Source organism: Artemia franciscana, chromosome 9 (genome assembly GCF_032884065.1).
Source record: "Artemia franciscana chromosome 9, ASM3288406v1, whole genome shotgun sequence".
NCBI classification, from domain to species: Eukaryota; Metazoa; Arthropoda; class Branchiopoda; order Anostraca; family Artemiidae; genus Artemia; species Artemia franciscana.
In genome coordinates this window covers 40622639-40638900 of record NC_088871.1, presented here as the reverse complement: position 1 = coordinate 40638900, position 16262 = coordinate 40622639, and the positions used below count along the sequence as shown (strand labels likewise).

The window sequence follows — 16262 nt, the reverse complement described above, 5'->3', positions numbered from 1 at the left end:
CTCTTAATTGGAGACTGAGTGGCTAGAGGTTAGACTTCCCAAATTTAGGTGAATGAGAAAGACGGATTTTACCAATTGGTTGGCCATTTTTACGGACTGTTTTGCCTATCCAAATATAGGAACTATCCAAAGGATTAGTTCCTTTCGAAACAAAATCTTTGCTATGCTGACACATCTTGTAGGCAAAAAATATTCATTTTCTTTCTTTCTAAGATTTGTTTGTCAAGAGTCGTTGGAATAATTTGCTTGTCATTTGTAATTTGTTTGTCAAGAGTCGTTGGAGTTTGTTTGTCAAACTGTTCCAATAGACAACCAGTCAGACACATACTCAAGATTTGTTTTGGGACGAGGAGGGGCAACTTTCAAAAAGTGCCAGACACAGGCAAATTCCATAGGCAAAAAAGCATTAAAATCTTAATTTTCCGAGGGGGAACGGTCCTGAATGTCCCTCCCTATATACTCGATTGCCATTGCTCAGAAAAATGTCGATTCAGTCATATTCAAACAAGTAGACAGTCACGAAAGAGATTCCACATGATAAAAACTATGTCTGTATTAAAAATTACTTACAATACAAAAAACTTAATAAAGAAAAATCATTATCCCTTCAATACCTTAACTTTATCATCTTTCTTGACCCTATACTTCAAAAGTTTACTGTATTTCTTTAGCAACTCTCGCCAGTAGCATGTAATATCTTCAAACTTTAAGTGGTCTTGGATAAATTCTGCTCCGTTAGCAGTAATGGCTTTGACCAAATCGTCATTGTATTTGGCAAATTCAATCAAGTCGCTAGAAAAAAATATATAGATAAATATGAAAGGCTCATTTCTACAAAACAAGTAGCTATCAGGATTACAGGATTTTACTTGAAAAAAATTGTATACATGTGTTGGCGTGCATAAGGCGTGACAGAACTGCACCTTGGCCCACTTTAACAATCGAGTACATAAGGTGATGCTTGTAACGCGTGGCAGTAGCGCAGCATGTGTGACGCGAAAAGACATGGCACAGATAAAATGCACTTCGCAAGGCAAAACAAGTGGGGCAACAATCGGAAAAGAGTGGGCAACCTGTCTTTGGGATCATGACTTGGAGTTGAAGTAGTGTGTCTAATCCAATTACTAAATATATGCAGTGATTAAATGACTTAATTCACTTTATTAATCTGAACTTGATGATTCCCAGAGAAATAATAAGGAAAACATACATTTCAACAATTGCAACAAGTAGAAAAAGAATTGCGCTTCAAATTTTAAATTATATTTTTGTATTCCTTCAGAATTCAGGCAAATGGTGGCATTTAACTTCAAAGCTTCCAGGCCCCTTGCTTACGAACCATTTATGAGATATTTGTTAGATATAATTTACTGAGAATAGAACTTCCTTTGGTTAGCATTTTCAGACGGAAAATTGCTGAAATCATTCAGGTGGTTCATCAGTCACATTCGTGGCCAAGTAGTCCAATGTTTTTTAACGTTTCGACTCCATGCCACAACTAGAAACACGATTTTAATTGTAATCAATTGAACCTCAATGTGATGATATGAAATAAGTTGTAAACCAAGGACAGTCACTGTTCATAAATTGTGCTCAAGCAGGAATGACGAAATCCGCACAAGTTTCTTTTGATTTGTCTATATTTTACGGCATAATTTATTTCAAACCGTGCTAACTCCTGTTCGTGCGCTGGATTTAGGATCCTTTGTCCGTGAGGGCGATAACTCCAGTCCTAGTGTACCCAATTATTTGGTTTGAGACGGGGGTCAGTGGGGTGACTCTGTAAGCTCAGCCAGCGTTGACCCAGCTCTAGATGGGTACCTGGAAAAATCTGGGGAAGGTAAACAGAAAGGATGTAGGAAAGCGCAGCAAGGTTGGCCCCGACCTGCACTGTCCCATTTCACTTCCTGGCTGAAGGGCCAAGAAACGGAGAACAGCACTGTCAGTAGGGACTGCGAAGTCTAATGCCACATTCTTTACCTTTACCTTTAAAATCTTGTTGGGAACAGGGCTGCCACCACAGTCAGTTCCGAAAGTTCTACTATTCCCCGAATTTGCGTGCTACACATAATTTTTCGGTGCTACAGCTTAAAAATAGAATTGAAAATTGAAATGAGCGATAAAAACTGGAAATAGTTTAATGTTAAAATAACTAAATTCTTGTAATTTGGTTCAGCTTAAGAATTTTTTTTTAAAGAGATGATATATTCAAATGTGACTTATATTTTGAGGAATTTTCTTGTAGAATCAATATGTTTGATGTATGGCGTATTTATGATCAGGTTTTAAGTTTTGACTGTTTTTATTTTCTTTTTTTTTGAGCTAATTTATGTTAGACAAGTTTTCTCCTACCCAATGACACATTTTGCTTCTTGGAAACTGGTGCCGATTCAGGGAACTTAGTGGTGGAAGGAATGAAATGTAGTTTTCAAACTACATGCGAGTGGGCAATTTTTTCTGTTTTTCAATGAATATTTAAAAAAGCCATGATATTTGTGTCTTAAAGCCGCCACACTCAAGTTCTCTCTAGATTTTGTATCGCGAACATGAGACAATAACCGGTTTTAATCGCCTTTATACCATACAATATTAGTTTCGGCTCTGTGAGAAACTAAATTGTAGCTGTATTTTAATTACATATTTAGTTCGTATTTTGGTTAGGTTAGGTTAGTTTAGGTCGTATTTAATATAATGTGGTCTGGGCGGCCCCCCTTCCATAATAATTTGTTGTGAATTCAGTAATTTTGTTAATAAACTATTATATTTTCATCATATTTTGGTATATTTCATTATGATTAACCTAATTTCAATTCTTGAGGGTGGGGGGTATAAGACACAAGTACCAAAGCCATTTTTCAATGAAAAATTTTTTTTTTAAAAATTTAGGGTGGGTGGGGAAAAAATCTAAGGTTCATCCCCCCCCCCAATCTTGAATGGATCATTAATTATGTTACACGACAGGACTTTTGTGCTACAGGTGGGAATTCTGAGCACTTTCTACAGTGCTAAACATAATGAAATAGTGCCAAAAGCACTTTCGTGCTAGAGGTGGCAACCCTGGCTGGACAGTTTCTGAGCTAGTCGGAAAATTATTCTCGTTTGCCTCTTCTAAACATAAAAATAATAATAAATTGATTGATTAAAATAAATATATAATCAATTATTTATTATAATCATGTATATCATTAGTCATTAAAACTCGGCATATTAAAAGCATTAATTGTCGTAAATAGTTTTATCCAAAACGAAAAGACGTATCCCACATTTTCATACTTTTACAGAAAAAGAAATAAGATTTTTCCGGGAACAGCTCCTGTTTGTACGTTAAAATAATATTATGATGTCAATTTAATATGTGATGCATAAAATCAGGGTTGGTAGCCTTTGCGCTTGAGGTACTGACACATTTTCTTCCCAATTATTTCTATTCCCACCTACCTCCCATTGATTAAATGCAGATTACGGGATAACTGGATAGCGTTTCCGAGCAAAGGAATCTTTATCTAATTCATTTTTAAACGCCTTCACAAGATAAGCCCTTTTGTTTTGCGCGCAATGGTATTTTTTTAGATTCGGTCAATAAACATACCAATTTATTTATACTAAAATGAAATCTTCTTTTTCATGCACTAAACTTTCATTTGGTCCAGCTTGCTGGGGGCTTACAACATAATGTTGGGGGAGGGGATGGCATATCAGCTTCATATGGTTCCATAGTCTTTGAAAACAGAGAATATGCAGTAGAATACAATACGAGACACTAATAAAAAGTCAAGAAAGTAAAATCAGAAACAGAGAAAGTAGAAAAGACTGGTCAACATTAGACCATTAAAAAAAAAAAAAAAAAAAAAAAAAAAAAAAAAAAAAAAAAAAAAAAAAAAAAAAACAAGGATCAAGAATATGAAAGTTAGGAAGATATCTAAATCCAGTTTCAAACGGTTAGTGGTAAAGAACTGTAAGTAGCGACATGGCTGAATAGTAATCGAAACTCCAAAAAAAGGAATGTAATATCTATTTACATATTAAAAGAATTAGCTAATTATAGTGATTCCAAATATACAGGATTCACGAAGTTTAGTTTTCTCAACAAAGTTTAAGAGCCTGAGCAGATTTGCCTGATTTTCGAAAAAGGGTGGAAACATCCCCTAAAAGTCGAAGAGTCCTAATAAAAATAAAAGATTCAGCGTATCAGAGAAATGAGCGTTTTTGTCACAAGAAACATCATAGATGTGTATTTATTTGTTTTTTTCAGGGACGATCCTGTCGAACACTTCGTCCTAAATATCAATAAGGATTCAACATATAACTTCAAAATACATCTGTGTATTTCTTCAAAGCCTAAACTGACAGGTTTTGAATGGATTTACTTATTAAGAGAGGGGAAGAAAGTGAGTTTGAACAGCTCAAGGCTCAGAGGAAGTTAATTGCAATGCGAATCTAATTACCGGCTAATGAGACCAGTAAATAGAATAGCTACATCAATCACTAATACTGCAAGAAGATAAGCGAAATTTTGCGCTCGATTAACACCTAGGAAGACAGTGAGAAGAAGATAGACTGCTGTAATTATTCAAGTCCTCAACTACCTATTAAACAGAACGCTTCTTCCATTAGTTTTTTTGTCATTAACTAAGAACAAAAAAAATCCTAATGTAATAATGCAGTGCAATATATCACACACAGAAAAAAGCCTTTGGTCTTTTCATATCTGGATATAGTAAAGAACGAACCAAAGAGAATCAGGCAGTAGTCACTCAAATATGACACATTATCTTGTACCATCTTGCACACGAAGATGCAGTTTTTCGTAAAAGAATGGATTTCATTTTTAACACTCTGTTTTATCAAACAGTTCGTGGTAACGAACTGTAGTAAGGAGCGACCCGGCTGAATAGTAACCGAAACTCTAAACAAGAGCTAAGAGCTCATATGGCACTTGTGACGAGGCATGAAGAGCTAAGAGCCAAGAGATCATATGGTATGAGCTCTAACAAAATTCTACGAATCAATATATTGACTTAAAAGGAAAATAAGGGGCTTAATGCCGGTCAGGATTTAAAATAAGAGCTCTGAGTCACGATGTCCTTCCAAATATCAAAATTCATTAAGATCCGATCACCCACTCGTATGTTATAAATACCTAATTTTTTTCTAATTTTTCCTCTCCCTTTAGCCCCCCAGATGGTCGAATCTGAGAAAACGACTTTATCAAGCCAATTTGTGCAGCTCCCTGACACACCTACCAATTTTCATCGTCCTAGCGCGTCCAGAAGCACCGAACTCGCCAAATCACTGAACCCCTCCCCCCAACTCCCCAGAAGAGAGCAAATCCAGTACGGTTCCGTCAATCACGTATCAAGGACATTTGCTTATTCTATCCATCAAGCTGAATCCCGATTCCTCCACTCAAAGTGTTTTCCAAGATCCACCCCTCCAACTCCCCCCAATGTTAAAAGATCTGATCGGGATTTGAAATAAGAGCTCTGAGACATGAATTCCTTCTAAATATCAAATTTCATTAAGATCCGATCATCAATTCGTAAGATAAAAATACCCCACTTTTCATGTTTTCCAAGAATTCCAGTTTCCCCCTCCAATCCCCCCAATGTCACAGGATCTGGTCGGAATTTAAAATTAGAGCTTTAAAGCACAAGATCCTTCTAAATATCAAATTTCATTAAGATCTGGTCACCCTTTCGCAAGTTACAAATACATCAATTTTCCAAATTCCCCCCCCCAACTCCACCAAAGAGAGCAGATCCGGTCCGGTTATGCCGGTCACGTATCTTAGACAGGTTTTTATTCTTCCCATCCAGTTTCATCCTGATCTCACCGCTTTAAGTATTTTCAAAGATTTCCGGTACCCCCCAACTGCCCCCCCCCCAATTATGCTGGATCCGGTTGAGATTTAAAAAAAGAGATCTGAGTTACGAGGTCCTTCTAAATATGACATTTCATTAAGATCCGATCACTCCTTGGTAAGTTGAAAATACGTCATTTTATCTAATTTTTCAGAATTACCCCCCTCCCCCAATAGAGCGGATCCGTTCCAATTATGTAAATCACGTATCTAAGACTTCTACTTATTTTCCCACCAAGTTTCATCCCGATCCCTCCAATCTAAGCGTTTTCAATCATTTTAGGTTCCCCCACCCCAAACTCCCCCCAATGTCACCAGATCCGGTCGGGACTTAAAATAAGAGCTTTGAGACACGATATCCTTCTAAATATCAAATTTCATTGAGATCCGATCACACATTCGTAAGTTGAAAATACCTCATTTTTTCTAATTTTTCAGAATTAACCCCCCCCCCCCCAACTACCCCAAAGAGAGCAGATCCATTCCGGTTATGTCAATCATGTATCTAGGACTTGTGCTTATTTTTATCACCAAGTTTCATCCCGATCCCTCCACTCTAAGTGTTTTCCAAGTTTTAGGTTTCCACCTCCCAACTCCCCCCCCCCAATGTCACCAGATCCGGTCGGATTTAAAATAAGAGCTCTGAGACACGATATCCTTCTAAATATCAAATTTCATTGAGATCCGATCACCCGTTCGTAAGTTAAAAATACCTAATTTTTTCTAATTTTTCAGAATTACCCCCCCCCCAACTACCCCAAAAAAAGCAGATCCGATCCGGTTATGTCAGTCACGTATCTTAGACAGGTTTTTATTCTTCCCATCCAGTTTCATCCTGATCTCAACGCTTTATGTATTTTCTAAGATTTTCAGTTCCCCCCAACTGCCCCCTCCCAATTACGCTGGATCCGGTTGAGATTTAAAATAAGAGATCTGAGTTACGAGGTCCCTCTAAATATGAAGTTTCATGAAGATCCGATCACTCCTTCGTAAGTTAAAAATACGTCATTTTTTCTAATTTTTCAGAATACCCCCCCCCCCAATAGAGCGAATTCGTTCCAATTATGTAAATCACGTATCTAAGACTTCTGCTTAATTTTCCCACCAAGTTTCACCCCGATTCCTCCAATCTAAGCGTTTTCCATCATTTTAGGTTCCCCCACCCCAAACGTCCCCCAATGTCACCAGATCCTGTCAGGACTTAAAATAAGAGCTTTATGTTATGTTTATGTATTCGGTTATGTCAATCATGTATCTAGGACTTGTGCTTATTTTTCCCACCAAGTTTCATCCCGATCCCTCCACTCTAGTTTTAGGTTTCCACCTCCCAACTCCCCCCCCCATGTCACCAGATCCGGTCGGGATATAAAACAAGAGCTCTGAGACACGATATCCTTCTAAATATCAAATTTCATTGAGATCCGATCACCCGTTCGTAAGTTAAAAATACCTCATTTTTTCTAATTTTCAGAATTCAACTGGAAGTAATAAGCAGCATTAAAACTTAAAACGACCATAAGATATTACGTATATAAGGGGATTTGTCTCCTCCACAGTACCTTGCTCTTTACGCTAATGTATTTTTAGTAGTTTCAACTAATTATTCAACGGTCTTTGTGATTCAGGGGTCATTCTTAAAGATTTGGGAAACAATTCAAGCTTTAGTGTAAAGAGCGAGGTATTGATGAGGGGGTGAACCCCCTTATATACATAATAAAAACACACAAATGTAGAAGTTTGTTCCGTAAGTTAATTCGTAAGGTACGTATGTTTATTACTAACAAAAACTTTCGTAAAAAAAATCTAGTTGCGTTTTTAAGTAATCAAAAATTGGAGGGCAACTAGGCCACCTCCCCCCCCCCGCTTTTTTTATCAAAATCGTCCGATCAAAACTATGAGAAAGCGATTTAGCAAAAAAGATAATATGCAAATTTCGTTTTAAGTATTCATGTGCAGTGAGCCAAAATCAAAACATTCATTAATTCAAAAACGTTCAGAAATTAAATAAGAAAAACATGTTTTTTTTTTACTGCAAGTAAGGAGCAACGTTAAAACTTAAAACGAACAGTAATTATTCAGTAAATTTAAAGGGTTGTCCCCTCCTCAACACCACGCTCTTTTCGCTAAAGTATTTTTATTGTTTTAAAAAGTAGAGTTGTAACAAAAGAGTCAAACTTTAGCGTAAAGAGCGGGGTGTTGAGGAGGGGACAACTCTTTAAATATACGGAATAATTTCTGTTCGTTTTGTTTTAATGTTGCTCCTTACTTGCAGTTAAAAAAAACCTGTTTTTCTTATTTAATTAATTACAAAAGACACTACTTATAGCAGTTACCTTTAAAACGAATCGTTAAACAACTCTCTACAATATTTCAGGGCCCTGCTAGCTACGAGGAAAAAAATCTGAAAAAAAACGGGAAACTAAAAATTGGTAAATTTTTAAAACACCGTAAATCTTTATGGTGTTTTTCGCTTTTGTCAAGTTATAGAATCTAAAAGAAAATGTATATATATCCCATGCAGTTTTTTACTCGCAGACCTGTGGTATGATATGCACATGTGATGAGTTGACTATGATCTGATATCTTGTGATATCTATCGTATGACATCTTGGCTCTATATGCCGATCAAATACTATTTTTGATGCCAAGAAAATAAAATAAAAAAATGCCTGAAGGGTAATTTGGGTATATTGAAGTGATTTGTAGGATATTTTTGTAGTTCCTTGACAATATGAAAAATGTTGCAAGTAGGCTACTAGTGCACACTTGTCACAACAATGTAATACCAAAATCAGCACCGAGATCATTATCATATTGCCTGGTCATTATGAATAATGTCATTTTTTTAGTGTATCGTCTTAGCCGGTGAAGTAAAAAAAAATTAGTCAAATTTCAAAATACTTCAGCAATATTATAAAAATTCATAAAGAGGAAATTATTTTATATTTAATTCAGGTACAATTGTAAATGAGTGGAATGAGTGAAATGAGATTTTAATTTTCTTTGTGTAAATATAAAGAAAAAAACTTTCTAAGGAGAAACTTAGAAATTTAATCTTTTGTATTTTCTAAAAAAAAAGAAAAACAGCTAAATAAGTAACCCTATCCACTGCACATGCATGCGCGTTACTTCCAATTTAACTTGTGCCCGTTTTTAATTATTATTATTTTTAATAGATATGAATAAGATAATAGTACGAAGACTACCCAAGTTCTTTAGGGAATTAATAAAAATAAAGAATCAAATTAAAGAAAGAATAATAGGAAAAATAAAGACGTTAGGAGGTGCTGACAGAAAGGCTTCCAGTTCAAGTGATGTTGTCTTTAAAGTCACCTGACTGGTCAGTTTAAGCTGCCTCTTAAGATCACTTCCAGTTCTCAAATCATGAAATGTTTTTGCGACATCCCATAATTTGAATAGTTTTTACCACTTTAGTTTTGAAATTGCATCCGTAACTGTTAATAGAAATCTATCAAGTCAAGGGTTAAAGAAAAACCTTTCAAAGCTTGTTCCCTCCACACAACACCAAAATGCACCTGTATCATCTCTTAAGGATTTCTCTTTTCTTTGCGGTTTAAGACTGAAGCCTATAATAAAACAAAATGTAATCAAATCATAGAAACAAAGGATTTTCAGATATATTCAAAAACATATGTCAGCACTGCACAATACCCATTGAAGTTGTAGGAACTACAATCAGACATCGAGAGCGTTTTTTATCCTTTTTATTCTAAATGACTCAGATACAAATCTGTACATACATACAATATCAGTTTAAATGAATGATAGGGCACATTTTGCGAATACCAAATTGATAAAAGAGGAATCAGTTTGGAACTCTTTGAGAAACGATTTTCATGTACAGGAAATGATTGGGTCAACAAAGTATGCAAAATTATTAAGTGAAGCTTTTAAAAGTGCCAGTAATGGCAGTGATACTTGTATTTTTCTTCTTTTGTTGAATCAGAGCACGAGCCATTTACATAAGACAGAACTTGATTTTAAATACACATGAATACGATTTATATTACTGATGGCACTGATTATTCAATACGGCCATAGAAAATAATACGGCCATGATTTTAAATACACATGAATACAATTTATATTACTGCTGGCACTGATTATTCAATACGGCCACAGAAAACAATACGGTCATGATTTTAAATACACATGAATACGATTTATATTACTACTGACACAGATTATTCAATACGGTCATAGAAAATAATACGGCCATGATTTTAAATACACATGAATACGATTTATATTACTGCTGGCATTGATTATTCCATACGGCCATAGAAATTCAATACGGCCATAGAAAACAATACGGCCATGATTTTAAATACACACAAAAACGTTTTATATTCTGCTGGCACTGATTACTCAATACGGCCATAGAAATTCAATACGGCCATAGAAAACAATACGGCCATGATTTTAAATACACATGAATTCGATTTATATTACTGCTGGCACTGATTATTCAATACGGCCATAGAAATTCGATACGGCCATGATTTTAAATACACATGAATACAATTTATATTACTGCTGGCACTGATTATTCAATACGGCCACCGAAAACAATACGGTCATGATTTTAAATACACATGAATACGATTTATATTACTGCTGACACAGATTATTCAATACGGCCATAGAAAATAATACGGCCATGATTTTAAATACACATGAATACAATTTACATTACTGCTGGCACTGATTATTCAATACGGCCATAGAAAACAATACGGCCGTGATTTTAAATACACAAGAATACGGTTCATATTACTGCTGGCACTGATTATTCAATACGGCCATAGAAAGTAATACGGCCATGATTTTAAATACACATGAATACGATTTATATTACTGCTGGCATTGATTATTCCATACGGCCATAGAAGTTCAATACGGCCATAGCAAACAATACGGCCATGATTTTAAATACACATGAAAACGTTTTATATTCTGCTGGCACTGATTACTCAATACGGCCATAGAAAACAATACGGCCATGATTTTAAATACACATGAATTCGATTTATATTACTGCTGGCACTGATTATTCAATACGGCCATAGAAATTCGATACGGCCATGATTTTAAATACACATGAATACGATTTATATTACTGCTGGCACTGATTATTCAATACGGCCATAGAAATTAAATACGGCCATAGCAAACAATACGGCCATGATTTTAAATACACATGAATACGATTTATATTATTGCTAGCACTGATTATTCAATACGGTCATAGAAAACTGAAACACATTTTCGGCAAGTATCAAGCTTAGAACACTTGCAACTTGACGAAGATGATTGTAATCGGGCAGAATTGATTATTAAGTGAAGTTTTAGAAAACTGCTAGAAACGAAAGTAATATTTATTTTACTCTTTGATATTCCAATCATTTTGATTTTAAGAAGATATGACAACGATTTATATTTACTGTCGTCAGTGATCATTCAACCTACCTTAGAAAAATGAAACGCATCTTCGACAAATATTAAGAATAGAGCATGGACAGTCTAAAGATTATGAAAATGACGGCGGAAATGAAATTGACGTTAAAACTATAAAACTAAGTTTTAATTGCCAGTATTGGAATTGTTCATAAGAGATTTTTTTTACAGTTACTGGAAAACAGATGGTGAACTGGCCCCCGTCTAATATCGGATTCAAGATTTTTGTCGGGGAAGGGGGCAGGGGAAGGTACAAAAATTTTCCCATGGACAATAAATTATTGATTATCAAGATTTCTGTATGCAAAAATATGGTATGATTCAAGATTTTTATTTGACACACAAAATAAAATAATAGAAGAATAGTATAAAATGAAATAGAGCCAACTATGATCAAATGAAATCTTATGATCCACCAAAAGACAGAAAAAAAGAATATACATGGAAACTTAGAGCAGGAGGGAGGCAAAGGGGGCTACCCTGGTATGGCAAACTCACAATAAAGTGAATTTTGTCGCGACACATTTTACATATATGTTTATTACGTGTGAACGAATCGTTTTTTTTCGGAGGGAGGGGGAACATACCGGGTAGACCCCTGGATACAGCCTTGCTCCCGCCTTACAAAGAAATGCCATTTGTAATGAAAATAAGACATGCAACTACCTCGGGCTGCACTTTTTTTAATAACTCCTATAGATAGGGCCGCTTAAATTTTTTAGAGCAGCATTGTCGGTATTTGCTGTATCATAACAGTAAAGCACGCATCAATCGCTGGATAATGGACAGAATCATTAGCGATGATTTGTAAGTAATACGTGCCCATGTTCTAACCCTGGGAGGCCGTTACAAGTTGCACGATGCGCCTCTCGGTTTACCATCATTTTTCTCTAGCTTTGTAATTAAATAGGTGGATGAAAAATTCGATAATGTTTAACTTTACATGAACATGACCGCACTGATTGAATAGGAGTGTCTTCGACAAAAATTCGGTACATCCAAACAAAGAATATATTAATTCAACAGGAGGCACTCCCACGCAGCGCCTAACCCTTCAACTTTCTTTGTGAATAATCAAAATCTGGAAATTTGAGGAAAAAACTGAAGCTTCAAATAATAATTATTTATATTTATTATTTATTTATATTTATATTTATTTATCTATTTATATTTATATTTATTTATTATTTATTCAATAATAATTATTTATTTAATAATAATATATATTTATTAATTATTTAATAATGACTTATTTTGAATACAGAAATGAATACAAGTGAATTTGACATGAAAACACAGCATACTCTACCTATTCCTGTTGTCTCTTTAGTATAATTTTCTTATAGTAGCCTATAGCAGTATAGTTTCCTTTTCTCTCCGTTTTACAAAAAAATTATTTAAAATATTTAAAATAATTTTAAAAATAAATATGTAAATATAAATAAATAAAAATTAATTTGAAATAAATACTTAACAATAAATATAATGTATCAAAACACGTTTAAAAATATATAAATGTAATCCTGGTCAAACGGCTTTTCCAACCTTTGCATGTTTTCTTCTTCAGAATTGTCTTCAGTAACTAAACTTCTTATCATTATATCGTCTTATCATATCTTAATCGTATTTTTCATTTCATATCATATCATATCTTATCGCATTTTCTTTTACGTTTTTGTTTTTAATAAAAGATGGCACTAAATTTCTAACAAATAGATATATCGACCATGCTTACAGTTTTTTTTACAGTTTTTCTAGGCTTAAGGGTCCATGTTCCCTCGGTAAGTGTGGTAAGTTTTTTTTGGCAATTTTTCCGCTTTGTAAACCGACATTCAATAGCCTAGACTCAGCCAAGCACAGGCTCAAGGGAGAGGCGACGGGTTCAACCCCCCCCCCTCCCAAACGAAATCGTTAGAACTTAATCCTAAATTATAATATCGAGTATAATAATTTATATTCGAGAAATAAGAACTGAAAAATATCGATCATTTCCAAAACAGTCAGTGTTATGAACGCAAAACAGAAACGTTTCTATGAAGTGGGAAAAAAACCAGTGGAGGCCAAACATGAGCAAAGAGGTTGGACTGTGACGGGGACAGTATTGTGGCTAGAGTTGCCACCCACAGTGATTTCTCACACTTTCTAGGGATTTTTTATATTTTCGAAACGAAAAAAACTAACTCAGCAAATGAATCACTAGATGATTGAACGAACTCACCAAATAAATAAAAAAATCATTAAAATAAAGTATTTTTTTCTTACCGGGGTACAATCCTGGTTGTGGGTCGTTATGAGAATTTAAAGGTTGGTATCACTTATCAGAGCTCGCCGGAGACGGAAAAAAACTTCACATTGTCTGCTAGGCTGCCAAATTGACACATTTTGTGTCAAAATGACACAATTTGATGTTGCGTGACACAATGACACATTCAGTTGAAATGATGACACAATCGACGAAAATGACACGTTTTTCGATAAAAAATGACACAATCGACGAAAATGACACATTAAAAAAAAAAAAATGACACAATTTTGTCATGCAAGTCTTGTTTTTTAAATGGTTATAAAAGAAAAGTAAAATATCAGTTTTCTATCTCCAGAAAAGCTACAAATTAACGGAGGAGAATAGCACTACCTAACGGTGGCAGCAGTACACAAACAGTGCGGAATACAGGACAGATACCATGACCATATTTAAAATTTAAACCATGAGAAGGAAACAGCCATAGGTGGAAATTTCAAATCAAAATGCACGTTGAATTATCGAACTTAATTGGCTGCTTGATTGAGTATGCTATGTAGCCAACTGGTACGTACTTAATAGTAAAAAGTAAACAGCGTGCAGTTTACCAAAGCTTTATGCGTAAGCAACAACTCACATTTTAAGAGTAAAGGAGGGGTATCCCACCTCAGATAAGATTACAAATTTCCAGAGAAGTCTTTCCTTCAGAATAATCCATTTGGCTTAAAAAGGCACCAACATATATGACAAAATACTATATTGAAGCTAGCTGAATGGCTTACATATTGAGTAAATAAATGTAGCTTCAAAATTTCCAACTGAACATAATTCTATTTTCAAACAAGATTACTTCATTCTAACCTTACCTTGTTTCACTTAAAAAGGATGAAAAAGGTCAACAAGATCACTTGCTTGAATTTGGAGTTCCAGAGTAGTGACACTCGCCTTCACAAACTCCTTTCCACCTCAAGGGCAACCATGAAGTCTATCATGAAGTCTTTTGTCAAAACTGACATCTTAGAGAATGATGATGCTTTTGTCATACCCATGATCTCAGGCTGTTTCAAGGAAATCTTCGAGATTTCTTTTGGTCCAAATACCAAAATACACGTGCTGAAATACAAGGATGTGATACCCTTGAATGATCTCAAACAGTTTATCTCGAAACATGATCTCGAACTGCCTGAACTTCCTTGTAGGAGTTATCAAACAAATGAGGAAATGAATTGGTTTAGACCCAGTGACTGCTTTGAGCTGAAAAGTTGACACTCTAGTGGGACTGACTGGTCGGTTCAGCAGCTTAATTGGGAAACATGAAGGTGAAGTAGAAAGGTCAAGGAATGTAATAGAGACTCAGTGGGTCTTGATGAGTCAGCACAGGGATGAGATTATCAGAACCATGGGAACTGAAATGTCTCCTTCGATCTTTTGGAAGACGTTAATGAATGCGAAAGATGCTCAAGGCAAGACACAGTTTGAAGAGCTGTCCCCTTTCATTCTAAATCTGTGTACTCTTCCGCATTCCAGTGCAGCTGCAGAACGTCAATTTTCAGTTCTATCAAATATAAAAACAAAACTCAGGAACAGTCTACTTCTCGACACAATAGACCCACTGATGTATGCAAAGCAGCTGGTCTCTCGTACCTCAGGAACCGTGCACGACTGGGAAATTCCTTCCGATACGCGGAAGAATTTTATGGCCTGGTACAAAGAGAAAGAAGAAGAGACCAATGAGCCCTAGATGTAGTCAGGGTCAAATATACTTGAAGTTCTGGGTAGGGGGTCTGTGTGTGAGAGGTTATCAAGTTTTTTAGTGCTTATATATCTGATATTCGTCTGTAATTTTTAGTACAAATATGCAATTTATTTTGGCTTACATTTTTCCTCGGCCTCTAGGTCCATTAGAAGTACGATTGTAACCATTATGACAGGAAGACGGCTTATTAGTATTGTTGGTTCAAACTAAGCTTCAATGAGGGCACAATGAACCACAGACAACTTGATAGACAGATAGTTGGAGCTGTTTTTTCTGGGAACTAAGTTCCGACTGCCGAGTCAAGTGACATACTGTACAAGAGAAGAAAAGTAGGCACAAAACATGTGAAAACAAAAAGAAGCATGTTCAAGCGTTATACTTCATTTTTACGAATTTCTTATCGATCGAATCCAGGTCTTGGACAAGTTTTATGCTCGCAAACTAAAAAGCTCATTCTGTATTTTTCCATTTTCGAAGGTGTCAACTAAAGCTTGGCCAATTACAATTACGACACCATGCGAAAAGTATTTAATTTACTGTCAAAATTGATTGTCCCAAAAACTTTTATAAATGTAAACTTGCCTCGTTGGCCGCCCAGACACAAATTCATAGCGTGTAACATTGATTTAATCAAATGTTCCTATTACTTTCATGACGTCATAAAAACGTCTCGATCCCAAGATAATAGTTTAAGGTTAAGTTTACTCCTTTTTGAACTCATTTGGAAAAGATTATATGTCCAAAACTCTAAATAAAGATTTGACAATTAAATATGATATGACTTGTAGCCAAAAAATATGACACATTTCGTGACACATTATGGAATTTGAGATGACACAAAAAGCACATTTTCGGAAAAAATATGACACACTCCTTAAAAAAAAATTTGGCAGCCTGATTGTCTGTCGGTGGCTAATTGTTTGCAC

At 35.3% G+C, this 16262-nt stretch overlaps 1 protein-coding gene across 1 annotated transcript in view; it reads right to left on the bottom strand.

Annotated features, from left to right (window-relative positions):
- Positions 1-535: 535 nt before the first annotated feature.
- The window catches only part of LOC136031413 (O-glucosyltransferase rumi homolog), a gene marked incomplete in the record, with an annotated part of 141857 nt that continues 126130 nt past the window's right edge, over positions 536-16262 (bottom strand). Inside the window, 1 exon segment of the mRNA XM_065710969.1 lies at positions 536-792. Coding sequence (XP_065567041.1) covers positions 600-792 — 193 coding nt within the window.